At 40.2% G+C, this 23,410-nt stretch overlaps 1 protein-coding gene across 4 annotated transcripts in view; it reads right to left on the reverse strand.

The window, feature by feature from the left end:
- The window catches only part of CSMD3 (CUB and Sushi multiple domains 3), a 1,198,342-nt gene that overhangs the window by 844,691 nt on the left and 330,241 nt on the right, over positions 1-23,410 (reverse strand). For all 4 annotated transcript variants that reach the window (XM_050940462.1, XM_050940461.1, XM_050940464.1 and 1 more), the window contains exon 5: positions 8,911-9,118. In XM_050940462.1, coding sequence (XP_050796419.1) covers positions 8,911-9,118 — 208 coding nt within the window. The remainder of the gene's footprint in view (positions 1-8,910; positions 9,119-23,410) is intronic.

Below are 23,410 nucleotides of genomic sequence, written 5' to 3' on the forward strand. Positions count from 1 at the left end.
AACAGTAAACTCTTTGAGCCATGGTGTGTCTCTTACTGTGTGTTTATATAGTACCCGGCACATTGGGATAATCCTAATTGGGGCCTCTGAGTGCTACTTCAATATAACTAAAATAAATAATAATGTTACAAATGGTTTAAAAGGGGCCTCAGAACAGCTTTACTGGATTGCAGGCTCCTTGCCTGGCAGTGTGTGTGTTGTTTAGAGGCAGTCAGCCCCACAGCAATATCATACAATCATCCAAGCAACCCAAGAAAACGAGAGATAATTGTTGACAAAAGAGTTAAATGGACACATGGTGCAAATCAAGAAATGATCTGATGACAGATTATGGCAAAACCGGAAGAGAGAGAGGCTGGAGGAAGTGAATGGTCCAACACTGGAAGGAGCTACAGAGAATGAAGAGGCTAAGATTTGATGGGATCTGGCAATTATCACAGACTCAACAGTGAAGGCAAACAGGCTGCATATAGTAGTTGTAGAAGTGAAGTTAAACAAGATAATGTTAATTGATATTGCCATACCAGCCATCACGAACATAAAAAACAAAAACAAAAAAGCCACACACCACCAAGAGGAGAAGATAGCAAAGTATGAAGAACTCTCTCATGAAGTGAAACAATTATGGAAAACTAGAACAGAGATGATCCCAGTGATTACTGAAGCACTTGCAGTGATCCCTCAGGGTATGAATGAGCAGCTCAAAGAACATGTTAGGAGTGCACAACACCATGGTCTGGAACCTCCAGAAGACAGCACTCTTAGAGCTGAGGGAATTTTAAGTAAAGCCAAAGAAGAATGACTGCATCTGAGCATGTAACATGCAGGAATTCTGCAGAAAGGTTAACAACACTTTTAATTACTCAAACTAACAGGATTTACAGGTGACTCATAGAGATAAATTTTAGACAATAGCTCTCCCCTTTTTATGTTTACAAATCTTTTATATTACGAAGGCTATTTGTTTAAAAAATCCCCATGATGTACTGAGGGATAATAATAAATAAATAACATAAATAAAATATAATAATAATAATTAATAATATTCTGAAACTACTTAGGACATATGTGGCATCATTCCCAAGGGACAAATTCTTCCACTTGGCAGCCTGATGAGGAACCGACCAGGAAAAGTAAAAACAATGTATCCTCAGTTTATGCAGCTTACTCAGAGGAAATCCCTGCTGAATTAAGGAACCACTTCTGAAGCAGCAGAACCAGGAGGCTCATGCAGCTGCAAAGGCACTGGGGCTGGATACTAGTAATCTAAAAATAATGCTTTTAGTTCGTGTTTGATAAGATCCATGTTTCTTTCACAATCTGTCTACTCTGAACATATTTATACAAAAAAATTAAAACAAATATAGTTAACATAAGAACATAAGAATGGCCATACCGGGTCAGACCAAAGGTCTATCTAGCCAGTATCTGTCTACCAACAGTGGCCAGTGCCAGGTGCCCCAGAGGGAGTGAACCTAATAGGCAATGATCAGGTGATCTCTCTCCTGCCATACATTTCCATCCTCTGAGAAACAGAGGCTAGGCATACCATTCTTTACCCTTCCTGGATAATAGCCATTTGTGGACTTAGCCCCACCATGAATTTAACTGGTTCTCTTCAAACGCTGTTATAGTCCTAGCCTTCACAACCTCCTCAGGTAAGGAGTTCCACAAGTTGACTGTGCACTGTGTGAAGAAGAACTTCCTTTTATTTGTTTTAAACCTGCTGCCCATTAATTTCATTTGGTGTCCCCTAGTTCTTGTATTATGGGAATAAGTAAATAACTTTTCCTTATCCACTTTCTCCACATCACTCATGATTTTATATACCTCTATCATATTCCCCCTTAGTCTCCTCTTTTCCAAGCTGAAGAGGCCTAGCCTCTTTAATCTTTCCTCATATGGGACCCTCTCCAAACCCCTAATCATTTTAGTTGCCTTTTTCTGAACCTTTTCTAGTGCCAGTATATCTTTTTTGAGGTGAGGAGACCACATCTGTACACAGTATTCGAGATGTGGTCATACCTTGGATTTATATAAGGGCAATAATATATTCTCAGTCTTATTCTGCATCCCCTTTTTAATGATTCCTAACATCCTGTTTACTTTTTTGACCGCCTATGCACACTGCGTGGACTTCTTCAGAGAACTATCCACGATGACTCCAGGATCTTTTTCCTGACTCGTTGTAGCTAAATTAGCCCCCATCATATTTTATGTATAGTTGGGTTTATTTTTTCAGTGTGCATTACTTTACATTCATCCACATTACATTTCATTTGCCATTTTGTTGCCCAATCACTTAGTTTTGTGAGATCTTTTTGAAGTTCTTCACAATCTGCTTTGGTCTTAACTATCTTCAGCAGTTTAGTATCATCTGCAAACTTTGCCACCTCACTGTTTACCCCTTTCTCCAGATCATTTATGAATAAATTGAATAGGATTGGTCCTAGGACTGACCCTTGGGGAACACCACTAGTTACCCCTCTCCATTCTGAGAATTTACCATTAATTCCTACCCTTTGTTCTCTGTCTTTTAACCAGTTCTCAATCCATGAAAGGACCTTCCCTTTTATTCCATGACAGCTTAATTTATGTAAGAGCCTTTGGTGAGGGATCTTGTCAAAGGCTTTCTGGAAATCTAAGTATACTGTGTCCACTGGATCCCCCTTGTCCACATGTTTGTTGACCCCTTCAAAGAACTCGATTAGATTAGTAAGACACGATTCATAGATTCATTGATTCTAGGACTGGAAGGGACCTTGAGAGGTCATCGAGTCCAGTCCTCTGCCCTCATGGCAGGACCAAATACTGTCTAGACCATCCCTGATAGACGTTTATCTAACCTACTCTTAAATATCTCCAGAGATGGAGATTCCACAACCTCCCTAGGCAATTTATTCCAGTGTTTAACCACCCTGACAGTTAGGAAGTTTTTCCTAATGTCCAACCTAAATCTCCCTTGCTGCAGTTTAAGCCCATTGCTTCTTGTTCTATCCTTAGAGGCTAAAGTGAACAAGTTTTCTCTCTCTTACTTATGACATCCTTTTAGATACCTGAAAACTGCTATCATGTCCCTTCTCAGGCTTCTCTTTTCCAAACTAAACAAAACAACAAAACAAACCCAATTCTTTCAGCCTTCCTTCATAGGTCATGTTCTCAAGACCTTTAATCATTCTTGTTGCTCTTCTCTGGACCCTCTCCAACTTCTCCACATCTTTCTTGAAATGCGGTGCCCAGAACTGGACACAATACTCCAGTTGAGGCCTAACCAGTGCAGAGTAGAGCGGAAGAATGACTTCTCGTGTCTTGCTCACAACACACCTGTTAATGCATCCCAGAATCATGTTTGCTTTTTTTGCAACAGCATCATACTGTTGACTCATATTTAGCTTGTGGTCCACTATAACCCCTAGATCCCTTTCTGCCATACTCCTTCCTAGACAGTTGTTTCTTAGTATCATTTATTTGTAGGGTCCTACACATTCACAGTCCATTTTTGTCAAATCTATGGTCATATGATTTTAAAAATCGTAAATGTCATGATTTCAGATATTTAAATCTGAAAATTCACATTGTTGTAATTGTAGAGGTCCTTCCCAAAAATGAGTTGGGGGCGTCACAAGGTTATTATGGGGAGAGTGGTACTGCTACCCTTACTTCTGCACTGCTGCTGGTGATGCCACTGCCTTCAGAGCTGGGCAGCTGGGGAGAGGCAGCTGCTGGTCAGAAGTTCTGCTTTTAAGGCAGAGCCACTGCCAGCAGCAGTATAGAAGTAATGCTGGCATAGTATGGTATTGCCACCTTTATTTCTGTGCTTCTGCCTGCAGAGCTAGGGCTTCAATCAGAAGCCACCACTCTCTGGCCACTGAGCTTTGAAGGCAGTGCAGAAGTAAGGGTGACAATACTGCAATCCCTTAAAATAGCCTTAGGACTCCCCTGCAACTTCCTTTTGGGTAGGACCTCCAATTTGAGAAACGCTGGTCTCCCCTATGAAATCTATATAGTATAGGGTAAAAGCATGCAAAAGACAAGATTTCATGGAGGAAGACCAGACTTCACGATCCATGATGTGTTTTTCATGACCGTGAATTTGGTAGGGCACGATTTATTTGCTTACTGCTTAAGCAAGAATGATTTAAATACCTTCAGAGGTTGGGACTAATTATAATGAGACTAAGATATAATGTATCATTGACTGAATTTTAAAATTTAAACTGTATTATTGCCCACATGGATAAGAAAATGAGAATTTTCAAAACAATTTATTTGCTCTTTTTGGCGTGCAAATGGTTTGAAGAGGAATAGTTTCTACTCTGAGTATATCTTAACTAGATCAGTTGTTTTCCTTTACTTACCATAGTGTTTTCAAAATTACATTTTCTCAGGTTGCTGATGGTTATTCAGAAGTTTTTTCAAAGTTTAAGTTATGCAAAAGAGATATATGATCCAATATGATGATCATTATTGAAAGCAACGTCTTGGTATTTTTTCTCATACAAAGAACAATATTTATTATGATCATTCAATAATATTATATTTGAATCTAATGTTTAGTTACTGTGGTCACTGAAACTGTAGAAAAATCTTAGGCAGACAAATATATTTAAGAATTCAGCTTCCATGTTTCACTTTAAACTGCAAACTTCTTATTATGAAAAACTGCTATGAAAAATTCTTAAATTGAAAGTATTAAAGAAGGCATGAATGTTCAAAATGGTGTTGATTTCACTAATCTTTCATTTCACAGAAAATAAGCCCCCTCTACCCCCAACAATATTGAAATGTCCTGTTTACACAGTTTCAGAGTGACGTGTTTTGATTTTTCATTTTGAAATGGCTTTTTGTTCTCAGTTTTTTATTTTGTATTACCTTATATATTAATAGATGACAACACTGAAAAGGGTGAAATTGAATAAGAACAGACATACCAAACTGGTCTAGATGCTCCAGTAAGATTTGCCATACCAGAATAGGCTGTTCTTTTTATATTGACTTCCAACATCAATTTTAGAAGAGTAAATGTAATGACATCCCAGTATTATTTTGAGATTAAGTCATTGTAAAAAACACGTGATTTGAATTATTGCTTCATTTTAGGAGTAAGTGCACAATTGTCCAAATTGCTTTTTGATAAGAGAGAATTCAGAGTCTGTACCAGTTCTTTGTGAACATGCTTCCAGTGGGTCAAATTTGGATACACTATGTTTGATGGCTTAGTTATAAGTACACTCCTGTCCATGGGGTGAAACGAATCAAAACAGTCAGACTTTTTTTCATTTAATGCCTCAATCAAGAACTTTATCATAATAAATATTTTAATATGCTTATGCTGCTAATGTTGAGGATACAATTCTGCAAAGTCTTCCTTTTTTGCGTAATGAATTTTAGCCACAGTATTAGTGTCATATGTTTTAGGGCCAGATCCTTAGCTGGTGTAAGTCAGTGTAGCATCAGTGGATTTTCACCAGCTGAAGATCTGACCCTTAGACATTTAAATACAAGAGAACCTAACAATATTTTTCACCAAATATATTTATTTTGTGATGAAAATGGGTCTGACCCAAAATGAGTTACTGGTCTTATTTTAATCAAAGAATGCAGTACTAAATTACAAATAAAATATATACTGTAATAATTTGCTGGTGCTAAAACACTAAAAATATGACAATTTTGTTACAGACTATAAAAGCAGGAAGATAACTAAAGATGCATAATGTCATTTCAAATAAAGGAAGATTTTCTAGAATCAGTGCTGTTGATATTCATATTTTGTGTCAATTCCTTAGCTTTGTGACAAAATTAAAAAAAAAAAGGCTTACGTTTATTTTGGTATTTTAACTACTGCAGAGGAGTACAAAGAAAATAAACACTGTGAGGGCTAGAACAAGTAGGGTTATGTTCATAATTCAGAGATGAAAGCATAATTCCTACTGACAAAGGGAAGAGCATCATGGTAGTGACAAGAAAATAAATAGATCAATACTTCATGTCATCCAGTGGGTAGGATGTACAGAGTTAGATTTCTAGATCTATAGTGATTAGTGCACAGAAAGATTTCTATCTAAGAACATATTGAAAAGATTAGGACCTTAATTAATGGAGGAAATTAATTTGGGAAGATATAATAAAAGATGGTAATGTTATCAAAGAAATTTAGTCAGGTGCTGCTGTTTACTCTCTTTCATAATCCAAATAGAGGAAGTCGGGCAACAAATTCAAAATGGATACTCAGAATGTAGATAGCCTGAGGGAATTCATTGCTACAAGCTATCATTTAGGGCAAGAGTTTAGTTGAGCTCAAAAAAAGGATTAGGCACTAATATGGATGAGAATATCCACCTTTGCTAACTGATCAGCTCATCTTGCCAGAGTGCTACCAATATATGCTCAATTCCTGGAAAAGCAGCTTGTGAGTTTTCAGAATCTTTGGACAGAAATAAGGATGAAGGCCTGAACCAGCTGCATATCTGAACCCTTATTTTAGACTTAATATGGATCTGGATCTGAATATCACTTCATCAGGCAATCTCTAAAGACCAGCAGGACAGAGGTACCCATAATTCACTCTGGATTCTCAAAATAAAATAATCAGGTTTTCATTCAGATCATCATGATATGCATTCTGAACGTGATGTGCTGCCTTCTGTAAAGCTTTGCATTAGGTAAATCATGAAGGTGTGTGTTGGAGGGTTTAGGAATACTTTGCATGCATGTCATCAACTTTCAAAGCCAGCAGCCTGTTTAAAATGACAGCAAACAGAAGAAAACTGAGCAGGATTACAAAGCGATCTAGCTGCTCTCTGTGATATTTAATGGAAAGGATATACAGTATATCAAGAATTTCAATATAGGAAAGACTTACTACAGCTACTTTTCTTAAATATGTAAACTGTCTTGGCTGATGAGGTGAAAATGGAAAGCTACAGTGTTTTGTGAAGAGTTCCTGGCCTTTTTTTTTTCATATTACAAGAGTGGCTACCTTACATATTTTAGCTCAATATTTTAGCTTGTATCTCAGAAGCTAAAGTAGTACATTTTGTTATTTACCTAGATGGACAGGAGGATAAGAATGAGTTTATTTGCCTTCCTTACATAAATAATAGTCTGAGAAATAAGACAAAAGACATTACTGTCTGGATCAAACACTATTTTTAAGCAATTTGAACAGGCTTTCAAGTAGTTATGTACCATTTGTCTAATACAGTAAGATACAGCATAAGGATCCTATCTTTAGACTTACATATAGAAAATTTTGTGCATGCATCATGAATGTAGCTATGTGGAGCGGAAGCTCGAACACTATTGTAAAAGGATATAAAGTATGAACATAGTAAAACTAATTATCAAATATCTTAATTAAGCTTTTCAAATATTTTTTCCCTAGCATATGGAGAAGTATTTTTGCATAACTGAGTACATCAGTCTAATTCAGGGAATATGACTGATAAGTTTAGAAAAGAATGCTCTTACAATCTGCTCCTCTAAATGAACAAATATTAAATTTGCATGTGCACTGAATACACAAAATTTACTTTAGAATAAGCAAATGAAGTGTTAGCGGTTCAGCTGATTAACATTGTTTTTTATGTTGTTCTTGTTACTTCAGTAATAATGATAATAAAGTCTGGTTTTAAAATAATTAATTTAGCTGAGAACCAGTTTAAAAAAATGTAACAATCAACGGCAAATCGGTAACTTTTTAATACAGATAATTAACTCACCAACAGTGACATGAATCATGAAATATCATTCATGAAAGCTGAAATACAGTGTATTGTCTCCTATCTTGATATATATTATGAAATAACTAGGGATATTACATCTAGCATCATTTGATAAGATCTGCTCTTTTCAAATAGTACAAATGCCTAAATTAAGGAGGGTTATTTTTTTCTTTTACTACATTATTTTAAAAAGTCTAGTCTGTTTTTTCTATCCTGATTACACATAATGGACCACAGCTTATGTAGAGTAAACTGCTATAGCACCACTGACTTCAAACAGAGCTATGCCATTTTACTGTGGTAGAGGATCTGGTCTAATGTGTGAAATTTACCTAAGTGCACAAAGATGACACAAGGCCTTCTGTGCCCCACTTGAGTCTCTATTGCGGGCCTAAGTGTTGTGGAAAATTTTGTTTATATCCTCTTCTTTGGATGAGTTTAAACTACTATGATAAAGGAAACTTTCTGTCATATTCCAATACTCTTACAGTATATACTGCTGCCTTGAACAGCTATACCATGTAACTATGAATGGTGTTGAATTAACCATGTATCTTTTTTCAGTTATTTTCCAACAAACTGAATCAGCTAATTAAAGAGATAACTTGATTCATCTGCTCTTTACATTAGTTTTATACCAGTGCAACTCAGCTGAGGCCAACAACTACTGAGGCAGCTGTACAGAGGAACTACAGGGACAGTAATAGAGGAAACTTCTCAGAACTGCTACATCAACAAAAAACATGCTTGTGTGATGGGGTGTATAAACTCCACATCAGGTAGGAAGGGGTTAAGGACTTGCTCTGTGCTGCAGTGGTCCCATACCAATAAGTCACATCAAGAATGCATGACTACATTATGTATTGAGTCAGTGTATCTTGATTTACTGCATGGAGACACCCAGTGATATAATCAATGGCACTGTACTTTAATTTGCATGCAACAAAGATTAAAGTTACCCAACAACATAATCAGGTGGATGAGTCTACCGTGGTTTTTAATTTTGATGTTCTGTATTTGGAAGTTGGTTTACATTTCTAATCAGTGAATCAATTAACATGTCGAAGTAATAAACCCCTTTACTATAGTGAGGCTACAGTGTTGATGTGAGTAAAGGTTGCAGGACCATCCCTACATATTCTTTCTCACTTTACAGGCTTCAAAATGGCATCAGATTACTCACCATATTGTTGGTGGTTCAGAACCTTCTACTTCCAAGTAATCATATTTTTCTTCCATTTGAAAATCAGTAAATATAAGTGAAATAGTATCGCCAGGCTCTGCCACAATGGTCCATGTACAATCGGCATTATTATGATACTCATTAGGAAAATTGGGACTGGAGATCATGCCGCTGGATCCTCTCATTGTTCCTCCACATGCATCTTCAGCTGTTTAAAAACAAAATCACAACATTTTCAATAAGAAAAAAAATTATGAAGTGTTATTAAATCACTTCTCAAACATCAATGCTATGAAAATTTAAAATTTAAAATAAACCTGCATGTGCTCCTAGAAAAAATTTTAATTGTTTTAAGGGTTTATTATACATCATACTTACAATATCATACATATGCAATGTAAAGGTTCTGCTCCCCTCTATGCAAATAGTCACTGTGTTTAGTTTGTTTTGAAAATAAAATTAGTAATCGATTATTTTACCAAAAATTTTTAGAATCTTCTTTTGTGTGACTTTGATGAAAATTGTTCCCATTCATTCTCATGAAGGGTGATGAAAAACATCAAATTAATATTATGGTTCTCTCTTCTGCTTCAATCAGAACTGCTTTGGATCAAGCACATTACATCTCTACTTGGCATTTAGAGTATGGTACATGTATAATGCAGCATTTATCTTTGAAGGAAGTTATGTTGAAAAATAAGATTTTGTTAACAGGGCATGAGTACTCTAGCCACCACTATGCTGCCCATACATAGTGCCTTGAATGCCATCACCCTGACACTTTTGTGCTCATGATTTTTACAGCAGAGCCATTTTAATGGAGCGGAATTTTTTGATAGATCACATATTTCAAATATCTCTACACATATGCTTCTTTCCTGGATATATATTCTATTCCATAATCTACTAATGACCATCTTCTGGATTATACAACATGCTCACATTGGTGAGGATTTACTTATACTACACAGTCCCATGGGACAAAGTTTCCCCAATCACACCTGCTATTGGATTCCTGCAGGGAGGAAGGGCCTGATTCTGTGAAGCAATGAGCATCTTCTATTTCTTGAATGGGTATTGAGAGTGCTGGGCACCCTGCCAGATTGACTCCTAAATGATATTTTACCGTTAAAACTTCTTTTTGATCGTATAAACAGTTTAGCAGAACTTTTAAAGAACAAAATTAAGCTTTTAAAACTTCTAAAACTGCCATAAGTGATGGGCTTGTAGGGGAGGGCTAGCTCAGTGGTTTTGACAGTAGCCTACTAAACCCAGGGTTAGGAATTCAGCCCTTGAGGGGGCCACTTAGGGATCTGAGGTAAAAATCAGTACTTGGTCCTACTAGTGAAGACAGGGGGCTGGACTCAATGACCTTTCAAGGTCCCTTCCAGTTCCAGGAGATAGGTATATCTCCTATTATTATATTATACAAACACTCCCATTGAAGTCAATTTGGACTGCTCCTGTAGAAAGTGCTCTTCATGTGAGGGTTCACAGCAGTTGGTGCAGTATGGTTTGAAGCATGCCTTATTCATACTGTTGTCAAAAGTATATATATTGTGACAGACCCAGGCCAGTGGGGTACAGGAGCCTGGTAGAGGGCAAATATACTGGTCACGGGTGAGTAGTTTTCTGTTGCCTGAGTGACCAGAGCAGGGGCTGCACTAGAGTAATCAGGAACCTGCTAGAACCAATTAAGGCAGACAGACTGATTAAAACACCTGCAGCCAATCAAGGCAGGCTAATCAGGGCACCTGGGTTTAAAAAGGAGCTCACTCCAGTCAGGGAGGTGGGAGTCAGAGGAGAGGAAGTATGTGAGAGGAGCTGGGAGCAAGAGGCACAAGGAGGTAAGAGGGAGAGGGAGAGGGAGAGGGAGTGGGAGTGGGAGTGGGAGTGGGAGTGCTGCTGGAGGACTAAGGAGTACAAGCGTTATCAGACACCAGGAGGAAGATCCTGTGGTGAGGATAAAGAAGGTGTTTGGAGGAGGCCATGGGGAAGTAGCCCAAGGGCTTGTAGCTGTCATGCAGCTCTTACAGGAGGCACTATAGACAGCTGCAATCCACAGGGCACTGGGCTGGAACCCAGAGTAGAGAGTGGGCCTGGGTTCCCCCCAAACCTCCCAACTCCTGATCAGACACAGGAGGAGTTGATCCAGACTGTGGGGAAGATCACTGAGGTGAGCAAATCTGCCAAATAAGTGCAAGACCCACCAAGGTAGAAGAGGAACTTTGTCACTATATATATATATATAAAATACGTTGAGATTGTAATGCCACCACTTTCAAAAATGGAAATACTTTTCTATGGAAAAATGTCAGCTTTTATTGCAGTAATTCAAACGTCATGATCCAAATGTGTGAGACATACTAGCAAAGGAATCCCTGACTATGGTCAATTAAAGTGCTAACGATGAAATGAAAGCTGAGTTGGTGCCTGAATAATAGTCAATACTGCTGACAGATGAATGCCAAGATGAAGACACATTTATTTTTGAAAGAGTATATCATCATTAGTGCAAAAGCTTTTAAGACTTGAAAACACCTGCTCAGACTCATTCCTGTCAGGGAGAAAATCCCAAATGGCTGCCATGATCCCATCAATTATGGCAGTTTTAGAAGTTTTAAAAGCTTAATTTTGTTCTTTAAAAGTTCTGCTAAACTGTTTATACGATCAAAAAGAAGTTTTAACAGTAAAATATCATTTAGGAGACAATCTGGCAGGGTGCCCAGCACTCTCAATACCCATTCAAGTCAGTGGAAATAGAAGATGCTTATTACTTCACAGGATCAGGCCCTTCCTCCCCGCAGGAATCCAATAGCAGATGTGGTTGGGGAAACTTTGTCCCATGGGATTGTGTAGGGAAACAGAAATTAGCAAAAGTCATAACAACTGTTTTTGTTCAACAGAAGTTAAATGATTATTAAAATATTAATACAAGTAAGAGAACAAGAAATTTACCAATTGTGTCTCTACAATGGGGTTTGATTAGTATGCAGTATATAAGACCTGGGGTCAGCCCTTGAATAATGAGGATAAAACACTGAATAGCTGCTAATTAACTGAGCACTCCAACCTGGGCACTGAATGAGAGTGGGGTGCTGTGGGAAAAATAGCATGTGATCATGTAATTAAAGACTATTATAATGCATATGGAGAAGAGGGCTGAATGAAGGTTGCACAGGCAGTCTTAATTCTGGCATTTCTTAATTTTTGAGTGTTTCACTTTCCAACACAAATAATGTTCTTTTAACAATTCATAACACGTGCGTTACTGGGGGCAACTTGACCTTTGCATGTAATTCTCCCTTGAAACCATAAAATTCAGATAGCTAAGAAATTATGCTATCAGTCATAAAACAAAATAAACCAAACAATCAACAAAAGTAAAATATGTTGACATCCTAGCAGTGTGGGACAAATCTAGCAATGGTATATGAGGCAGAAAGGAAAAGAGAGGAAAGATGATCAACTGGCAAAGACACTAGCCTGGACTGTGGGAGGCCAAGCTTTAATTTCCTGCTCTGCCACAGATTTCCTGAATGACCCAGGTCAAGTCATTTAACACTCTGTGCCTCAGTTTCCCCCTCTGTAAAATGGAGAACTGTACTCTAAGTTGCCAAGGTAACAAAAATCCAACTCAGTCTGCTACATATATATGATTGATTATAAAAGTCATGGAAGTTAAGACACAAATATTCAATTAGTCCAAACAAAAAGGTCTATATTAAGATCATGACAGGTAAACAAGAAGAGACTGGACCAGAAATTAATTAATTAAAATTGGTGGGTCTGAAATTAGCACCAATTGGTGTACAAATTAATGAAGGAGTACCCCCTGGTGTCTGAGCTTTGGGTTCCTGCTCTCCCTCCCTCCCTACTGTGTCATTTTCCTTCTCTTTCTTACATTTTTCTCTTTGCCTTTCGCAAACCTGCTAAGACTGTATCTTTTGGAACTTTGCTATTAACCTGTGTGCACAAAGGCAAATAAAAGGAATGTCTGAAACAGCCTGATGCTTGTACAAGTCTGTCAGGCTGATAGACTGTGCATTGTGCTTCTTTATCCAGCAATGAGGTTGCAAGTGAGAGTCAGCATCAGAGACAGAAGCTTCATTTTCTATCTTTGCTGATCTTTTTTGTTCTCGTTTGTGTGTGTTTGTCTTAAAAGAAGCAGAAGCAACTTTAACAATGAGAGCAGCTCCAGTGCATCTCAGCGGTTTGCCCCAAAAAGACAATTATTACCATCTTTAATGCCATCTAAAAAGCTGTCAAACCGGGATGGGGAAAGGGTTCCTTGTGAAAGCTCTACACGTGAAGGGAAAGGAAATGCGGTATTCTTGAAACGAAAGACTTACTTACTACTTGACATTTAAAATACGTTTACTGCATTTCTTCTTTCTGTACCTTTAGTAAAATGTGATTTTTAATAGTGATTGTTGCCATGGGATGCAGCAGGCTACAGCCTCTATTCAGAATACTGAACCATGTTTATCTGTACAGGGTTGTACACCTTTGAGACTCTGGGCCCATTTATTTAATAAAAAAAAGATTAAAGAGTGTGTAAAAATCCCACTCTATATTATAAAACAAAAACAAAACAAACAAAAAACAGATTTATTTGATTTAAAAACTTGTGAAATGTGATGCGAAAATGTACAGAATTCCAAGATGACATTTTTGCAGATATACTTTTGTGATCTTAAGCATATTTCAAAAGGGTAACTTTTCAAAGTGACATATAAGGGGGAACTTGGCTTCAACAGGTTTTTTGAGCATACTATATTTAGAATTCAAATGAAGATTTACTTGAATACGTATGAGGCTTGTAATACAGAGGAATTACCTGTTTATTACATCTGCATCACCTCAGCATCTGAATGGACCAATGTTATCACAATACTAGTGGAGCTGTTTTCTTTCCGCTGGGCATTGCTAGGTTACCATTTTGGTACTAGCTTTCATATCTGTTTTTTTTTCTGGCTAAATCATAGGAATAAACTGGCAACTCGTGCTTAGTGAAAATTGTTATCTGAAACTCTTAAACTGTGTTTTCCAATTCCCCTAACTGGTGACCCAAGTTTGAGTTCACAAGCATTGTAGATGTCATAGCTGCCACTGACCACAGATACAGGCACTGAAGAAAATTGCATCACTATGTGTTCAAAAGCATCTTTCTCATGGTCTCCCCCAAGTGATTATGGTAATGTGTTCAGCAGCTGGAATAAAATAATCTGGAAGTACTTTTTAATTAAAGCAGTTCCTGCTGCTGTTTCAGATCCTTTTACCAAGTGAGCGGATGCTCCTATTCCTGCTGTCTTGTGTGAAGAAACTCCACTGTAGCCAAAGTCATGCAGTTTGTACTCCAGTCCTTCTAAGCTACCAGATGTCTCTAGCAAATACTTTGCCAAATTTTTCTTCTGCTTCCTGGAATTTGTGGCCACTGTGATTGGATACCATGACTACAAGAATAGTCCACACAAGAGATCCGGTTCCTGGACAGTACAGTGCTAATACGCGATGACCACATAAACACCACCCTATACTGGAAACCTACTGACCTCTATAATTACCTACATGCTTCCAGCTTTCATCCAGACCACATCACATGATCCATTGTCTACAGCCAAGGTCTAAGATACAACCGTATTTGCTCCAATCCCTCAGACAGAGACAAACACCTACAAGATCTCTATCTAGCATTCTTAAAACTACAATACCCACCTGCTGAAGTGAAGAAACAGATTGACAGAGCCAGAAGAATATGCAGAAGTCACCTACTCCAGGACGGGTCTAACAAAGAAAGTAACAGAATGCCACTAGCTGTCACCTTCAGCCTCCAACTATAACCTCTCCAGTGCATCATCAAGGATCTACAACCTATCCTGAAGGATCATCCCACACTCTCACAGATCTTGGGAGACAGGCCAGTCCTCACTTACAGACAGCCCCCCAACCTGAAGCAAATACTCACCAGCAACCACACACCACACAACAAAAACACTAACCCAAGAACCTATCCTTGCAACAAAGCCCATTGCCAAATTTGTCCACATATCTATTCAAGGGACACCATCACAGGACCTAATCACATCAGTGGCTCATTCACCTGCACATCTACCAATGTGATATATGCCATCATGTGCCAGCAATGCCCCTCTGACATGTACATTGACCAAAATGGACAGTCTCTACACAAAACAATAAATGGACACAAATCAGATGTCAAGAAATATAACATTCAAAAACCAGTCTGAGAACACTTCAACCTCCCTAGTCACTCAATTACAGACATAAAGTCACAATTCTCCAACAAAAAAAAAAACTTCAAAAACTCCATTGAGAAACTGCAGAATTGGAATTAATTTGCAAACTAAACACCATTAAATTAGGATTGAATAAAGACTGGGAGTGGATGGATCATTACACAAAGTAAAAACTATTTCCCCATGCTAATTTTCTCCCTACTGTTCCTCACACCTTCCAACCAAGTGTTGGAAATGGGCCATCCTGATTATCACTACAAAAGTTTTTTTTTTCCTGCTGATAATAGCCCACCTTAATTGATTAGTCTAGTTAAAGTTAGTATGGCAACATCCATTTTATTCATGTTCTCTGTGTATATATATCTTCCTACAGTATTTTCCACTGCATGCATCCGATGAAGTGGGTTTTATCCCATGAAAGCTTATGCCCAAATAAATTTGTTAGTCTCTAAGGTGTCCCAATACTCCTCGTTCTTTTTTCTCAATCCAGTTAGTGAGCCAATAGCACTCTGGATCCATGTTTTCTACTGTGAAAAGTATATTTCCTATGGGAATGACTGAGGCTTCAGGAACAGCCTTTACTTCTATCAGAAGATGCCCTTCATACTTCTCAAGAATATAGTTCCATCCTTTTTCAATGAAGACATCATCTTGAAAATGCTCTCTGTATACCTCTTTGGCTTCCTGGATTATCTCTTTGGTTATCACTTTGCCTTTTTAAGTACTTATTTAGAACGTACTGCAACCAGTAAAAAATGGTGTCCTCATATTTCACCTTCTTTAATCTGGTGTTCTCAGTCTTCTTTTCATGATATTCAAAGTAAGAATAAACTGTGCTTGTATTAGGTGGATATTGCTTATCATGTGTAACCTTCTAGGAGTTGAGCAGGATGTGGAAAGCAGGATGTTGAACTCTGTGCCTGCCACTGCATGTTCCATCTTGCTGAGCACAATCCGCCGCTGCTGCCATGAGAAGGGACAATCACAAAAGGGCTGTGCCGCCGCCTCCCCTCGCTGCCAAAAGCCTGCTCGAGGGGTGGACTTCGCCCTCTGCCCAGAATTGCTATTTTTGTTTACTTTATTTTTTTTTTTAATTTCACAGTTCAGGGCAACTGTATTCCCTGTGGTCCAACAAGGGCACCCAGTTTTAGGCTTCCAGTTCCCCAGCCATCACCTCTCTTGGATTGAGACCCACATCTTTCTCCCTCCTGACTGGGTTTTTCCCATGATGCACAGTTCCCTGGCTACACTGAGAGTTCCCCAGCATGACAGACTGCCTAAGCATGCCTTCCTTTGCTTTCTCCTCAGAGACAGTAATCAGTGTAATTGCCCACAGTTAAAAGTTACCATACAGCCCTTTCTAAGCAAGCATATTTATTCTTAAGGTGAAAACACATTCAGCATTTCTATAGAGAAAACATATTAAAAACAATAAAATAACCTATTTGGAAGCTAGTAAGCTTACCAAAATCACCCCCAGCTCCGCCAATGGCTCTGACAGGTGCTCAGCTCTTCAAACCCCATCAAAGGGTTCTTCAGAAAAATCTGTGAGTCACTGCTTGACATAGTTTGGGCCTTTGATTTTAAGACACTCTGGGAACAGGTGATTATCCCCTCTCCTCAGGGGGTAGCTTCAGAGGGCTGAGTTTTTGCATAACTGGCAGTGGGGCAGGGGAAATTTGCATTCACGTGCCCCTAGATATTTCCCAAGAAATTCACTTCACATATATTGTCCCAAAAGCTATTCTTGCCTGTCATATTGTTCAATATAGTCCTTTGGACATCCTGGCCCACAATAATACATAACCTTTGCATTTAATACAATGGACTCCAAAGATACTTAAACTTAACTCAATAATATCTCCCTAAGATATTACAGGAGATTAACACAGCCCAGAACTGCACCTTTTAGATACTTTATTTTTTATAAATGTATTTTTCTGCTCTAGTTTCCTTTTTTTTTTTACTATTCTGTTTAGTTCTTTGCTTTAACCAATAGGTGTCATTGATACTCATGCCAATACTATATAAACATTGGGCTGGAAGTTTCAAGAGCAGCAGTGATCAGAAAGGGTCAAATGACCTTATGCAAGCTCATTGACTTCCATGGAATTAAGTGAAATTGCATGGAATGTAAATCAGGGCTTAATTCAGCATATGGAGTGCATCATGCCGCCAAATCTACCTAGGTATTTCCACTACATTGAACAGTTATAATTAACTGCATAATTCACTTTGGCCTTGTTGAAAGAAAAACTAAGATGATGAGTAACAACACACCTCTACCTAGTTTGACTGTATTCTGGACTTTTAAACAGATATACAGAGAGAAAGGAAAGAGTTTGGCATCTTTTCTGGTTTAAAAAAAAAACCACATGTAAAGAAGTGTGTGTGTAAGCAAGGTGTTCACACCATACCTAGGCAACTCTGATGTGGCTGCCACAGTAGCAAACAACCCAGCCAGGGAAGTTGAGGGCATTTGAAAGAGTTACACTGAACTCCTCCATCATACTGATCTTTGTCATGCACTATGGATGAGATTAGGAGATTAGGTGGACTCTGTCTGCTCATTGTACTTAGGGCTGGGTCCAGCCCGCAGTCTCACCCCTCCTATTCTTCCAATTTTTAGAGACAGTATTATATTATAGAAAAGTTAGCAAAGTAATCTTAAAGGACTATACACTTCTGCTGCCTCTTAAGCATTCAATAATGGTATTAATTTTAAATATTACTCTTGAAACTCTACATACAATAAGAGCACTTATGTCTTATAAAGTACTTCTCACCTGAAGATCACTAAGGACTTTACAAGGGAAGGAACATATTAATCACGTAGGAAATACTGGGTAGACAGATGCTCATGCACACACATACAGGGTATTTTCAATAAGCTCTATTTCTAGTTTGACATATACCAGGGCAGATTCTGCAGTGCACTGCAGCTACTTTATGCTGTACCACCAATATAAAGCATCTCTGTAGATGACATAGGAGGATTATCCTAATGGAAGGGGAAATAACAGAGAATTGGCATAATGACTCCTAGTTGACACCCTTCCGCAGCTAGCATAGGAGGCCAGGCTTGGGCTTTCACACACACCAGCAATCCCTGGCTGTTGCACTGAGCTTTCAAAGCTATTGTCAGCTGGTGCAACTCAAAGCACCGAACAGGCTCCTCTAATTTATAATGAGGGAAAAGACTGGGAAACAGCTAGCTCATAATTGGCCACCTGTGCACCACCAATCTCCGAGCCATACTGTGTGCTCCTAGGCTGCAGCCAATGAATTACACTGCACAGTACAATGGAAATTACAATACTCAAAAAATAAGTAAAACTACTGTATCTTGGTATTTTTAAAAGAAACTTATAAATCCCAACACATCCATACAGTGCACACATACCCCTCTACCTCTCGCCCTCCAAAAGAAACTAAAGTATGTTTATTTCTGAGAGGTCCTGTCAATCTGGTCTCTAAGTGCCAAAAATTTCTGTTGGACAAAGAAAAGAGAATAGAATAAAAAAATTAAACAGAACAAAAACAGACGTATCCCTGAATAATGTGATGCTGTTTTCCCTGAAGCCTTATATTTAGCATAAATTAATATATAAACTAACCACTTACGAGTATAAAATACATTTGTGTAATATGAAGCACAATTTTAAGTATTTTCAGATGTTTTGAAATGAAAGCTATTTTGTTTTCCTTTCAGTTCATGATTATTTGATTAAATGAAATAGGATGGAGATGGGATATAATTATGTAGATTACACTTTTTGATATTTTTCCAAGACTATTACCCTTTAGCTGTAATCTAGATTCTGACAGTAAAAGTGTTTTGCTATAAAATTCTATCAGTGTTTAAATAAAATTTGCAACCAGCGATCATATTTACAATTCGAAGTCAAGGGTAAAGAAAACGAAATTATCACCTCGAAGCAGTAACTTCCTTGGCTTCTGAAAGTAAACATCATTGTTTGTCTGTTACAGAGTCACCATACACATGCATCTAGTTAAGGTTATCCCAGCACTTCTATTGTAAATACAGGAATTTTGGAATTTTGGAATTTAGCTGTAAAAATCACTGTTGGCTAGAGATAAGCCCAGAGGATCTCCACCTAGGTATGCTTTTTTAAAATATAATAATAATAATAATAATAATTAATAACTGCCCTCTTTTTTTAAGTGACAGAAAACACGTTAAAAATGGAAATGTGCTTCTCACTTTGTTCTTGTGAAACTCAGAATTGGCTTGGCTGGAGCAATGCAATTGGGAAATCATTTAGGGCCCAATTACTCTCCCCACCCCCATCCCCAGGGGAAAGAAAAAAAAAAAGCTCTGTGTACCTTCAGGTTTCAGCTGGTCTTTGTACACAACCAGGGCAATGAACGTTTCACAAAAGACGGTTACTCACCTTTGTAACTGTTGTTCTTCGAGATGTGTTGCTCACATCCATTCCAGTTAGGGTGTGCGCGCTGCGCGTGCACGTTCGTCGGAAACTTTTTACCCTAGCAACTCCAGTGGGCCGGCAGGTCGCCCCCTAGAGTGGCGCCGCCATGGCACCTGATATATACCCCTGCCGGCCCACCCGCTCCTCAGTTCCTTCTTGCCGGCTACTCCAACAGTGGGGAAGGAGGGCGGGTGTGGAATGGATGTGAGCAACACATCTCGAAGAACAACAGTTACAAAGGTGAGTAACCGTCTTTTCTTCTTCGAGTGATTGCTTACATCCATTCTAGTTAGGTGAATCCCAAGCCAGACCTAGGCGGTGGGGTCAGAGTGAGAAGTAGCGGCATGGAGCACTGCAGATCCAAAGGCCGCGTCTTCTCTGGACTGCTGGACCAAGGCGTAGTGGGAAGCAAAGGTGTGGACTGATGACCAGGTCGCTGCCCGACAGATTTCCTGGATGGGCACACAGGCGAGGAAAGCCAGCGACGACGCCTGCGTCCTGGTAGAGTGCGCAGTCACACGGCCCGTAGGAACATGAGCCAAGTCATAGCAGGTCCTGATACAGGACGTTACCCATGAAGATACCCTCTGCGAGGAAATGGGAAGCCCCTTAATGCGGTCCGCTACTGCCACGAAAAGCTGGGGGGATTTGCGGAACGGTTTGGTCCTCTCCACATAAAACGTGAGAGCCCGACGGACATCAAGCGAGTGGAGTTGTTGCTCCCTGTGTGAAGAATGAGGTTTCGGGAAAAAAAACTGGGAGGAAGATCTCCTGGTTGACGTGGAAGGCTGAGACCACCTTGGGGAGAAAGGCAGGGTGCGGTCTCAGCTGCACCTTATCTTTATGGAAGACTGTATATGGGGGATCTACCGTGAGAGCCCGGAGTTCCGACACCCATCTAGCTGAGGTAATAGCTACTTATAAGGCAGTCTTCCAAGAAAGATAGAGCAGGGAGCAAGTAGCTAACGGCTCAAAGGGGGGCCCCATGAGCCGAGACAACACCAGGTTAAGATCCCAGGTAGGGGCAGAGGGTCGGACGTTAGGGTATAGACGTTCCAGCCCCTTAAGGAATCTAGTCACCGTCGGGTGAGAGAAAACGGAGCGGCCATCCCCACCCGGGTGAAAGGTGGAGATAGCCGCCAGGTGGACCCGCAGGGACGATATCGCCAGGCCCTGTTGCTTAAGGGACCAAATATAGTCCAAAATATTGGCCACCGAAACTTCCATTGGGAGGAGACCCTTCTCCACGCACCAACAGGAGAAACGCTTCCACTTGGCCGAATAAGTCGCTCTAGTGGAAGGCTTCCTGCTGCCCAAGAGTACCTCACGTACCGGGGTGGAGCAGCGCAACTCAGAACTGGTCAGCCATGCAGGAGCCACGCTGCTAGGTGCAGCGACTGGAGGTCCGGGTGACAGAGAGTTCCGTGGTCCTGGGTGATCAGGTCCGGGTGAAGGGGCAGGGGAACTGGGTCAGCTATGACCAGGTCCAGCAACATGGGGTACCAATGGTGCCTGGGCCACGCCGGGGCTACCATGATCACGCGGGCCCTGTCCCTGCGCACCTTCAGAAGGACCCTGTGGACCAGCGGGAACGGGGGGAATGCGTAGAACAAGTGGGTTGTCCACGGAATAAGGAAGGCATCCGCTATAGACCCAGGTTCCCGGCCCTGAAAGGAGCAGAACGCCTGGCATTTCCTGTTCCCCCTGGACGCGAAGAGGTCCACGCGGGGACAACCCCACCTCTGGAAAATCGAGAGGGTGACGTCCGGGCGGAGGGACCATTCGTGCGCGAGGAAGGAACTGCTCAGGTGGTCCGCCAGCGTGTTCCGTACTCCGGGGAGGAAGGAAGCCGTGAGGTGAATGGAGTGGGCTATACAAAAGTCCCAGAGTCGCATCGCCTCGTGACATAGGGGAGAGGACCTGGTGCCACCCTGCTTGTTGATATAGTACATGGTCGTCGTGTTGTCGGTAAATACCGCGACACAACGACCCCGAAGCTGGTGACAGAACGTTTGACAAGCAAGGCGGACCGCTCTCTGTCATAAACAGATAGCTAAGGGTTAATGTCTCTTTCACCTGAAGCACCTGACCAGAGGACCAATCAGGAAACCGGATTTTTTCAACTCTGGGTGGAGGGAAGTTTGTGTCTGAGTTTTTGTTGTCTGTCTGCCTGCTTTCTCTGAGCTTTGGAGAAGTAGTTTCTACTTTCTAGTCTTCTGTTTCTAAGTGTAAGGACAAAGAGATCAGATAGTAAGTTATATGGTTTCTTTTCTTTGGTATTTGCATGAATATAAGTGCTGGAGTGCTTTAATTTGTATTCTTTTTGAATAAGGCTGTTTATTCAATATTCTTTTAAGCAATTGACCCTGTATTTTGTCACCTTAATACAGAGAGACCATTTGTATGTACTTTGTGATGTCTTCAGGAACACCATCCAAGAACTGCTCCATTTGTATGAGGAGGTGCAGTTCTTCCAAGGTTTGAACGTTGTGTCCTGTTATCCAGGCCTCATAGTTTTTTGCAACGTAGTAGGCGTGTTTGGGAAATGACACCTCTGGTTTCCACTTTTGGGTTCTGAAGCGCCGATGGGCATGATCTGGGGTTATCCCCATTCTGTATCTGGCCTTGGTTTGAAAAAGTTTGTAGTCATTCATTTGCTGCTTAGGCATTTCAGCTGCCACCTCTGCTAAAGGTCCACTGAGCTGTGACCTTAATTCTACCATGTACTGGTCTTCGGGGATGCTTTACCCAAGACAGGCTCTTTCAAAATTTTCCAAGAAGGCCTCGGTGTCATCACCTGCCTTGTAGGTGGGAAATTTCCTGTGCTGTGGAGCAATAATTGGCGCCGGGTTGTTAGGGTTGGCTGGCACATGCAGCCCAGCTTTTGCCAAGTCCAGTTCATGTTTTCTCTGTTTTTCCTTCTCCATTTTCTTTTTGTTGTTTTTCCATTTCTCGGCGGTGGGCCAACTCTTCTTCTGCTTGCTTCCTTCGGTGGGCCACCTCTTCTTCTTCTAGTTTTCTTTTGTGTGCTGCCTCTTTGGCTGCCTGTTCTCTTTGGTAGGCTGCCTGTTCTCTTTGGTAGGCTGCCTGTTTGATGCTTTCTTCCTTTTCTTTCAGCTCCAGTTGTCGCCTATGTTCAGCTTCTCTGAATTGCTCTTCGGCCTCAATTTTTGCCTTAGAAGTCATGATTCCTGTTTTCTTGTGTTGGGGTGCCCTCCGGTGTTTATCTTCTGAACTGCAGGTTCTCTGTTGCCTCCTGAAGTCTGCCTAGCAACAGTGCCTTTAGCTAATCTTCAATGTTAAGTAAACCTGAAAAACCACTTTATTTGCATTTATATAGTGCTGGTAATGACTCTCAATGGGAGTGCTATTGTGTGACAAAAGACTCTTAATAGCACCTTAATGGTTTCTTGCTTAAGATGCAAGCCACAAACTGCCAGAGAGAGCAGAAAAAAAAAATTTCTCTGGTTCCCTTTTAAAACCAAACTGTTTCTCTCTGCTAAAAAGCCCTTAGCAGAGAAAAGAAAAATATAATATTCCTACTGGCTTCTGGATTCTGTCTATATCCCAACCGCTGCTACTCATATCATAACCTTAGTCCCAGATTTGGACCTTAGCGTCCAAAATATGGGGGTTAGCATGAAAACCTCCAAGCTTAGTTACCAGCTTGGACCTGGTACTTGCTGCCACCACCCAAAAAATTAGAGTGTTTTGGGGCACTCTGGTCCCCCTGAAAAACCTTCCCTGGGGACCCCAAGACCCAAATCCCTTGAGTCTCACAACAAAGGG

This window comes from Gopherus flavomarginatus, chromosome 2 (assembly GCF_025201925.1).
Source record: "Gopherus flavomarginatus isolate rGopFla2 chromosome 2, rGopFla2.mat.asm, whole genome shotgun sequence".
In the NCBI taxonomy this organism is placed as follows: domain Eukaryota; kingdom Metazoa; phylum Chordata; order Testudines; family Testudinidae; genus Gopherus; species Gopherus flavomarginatus.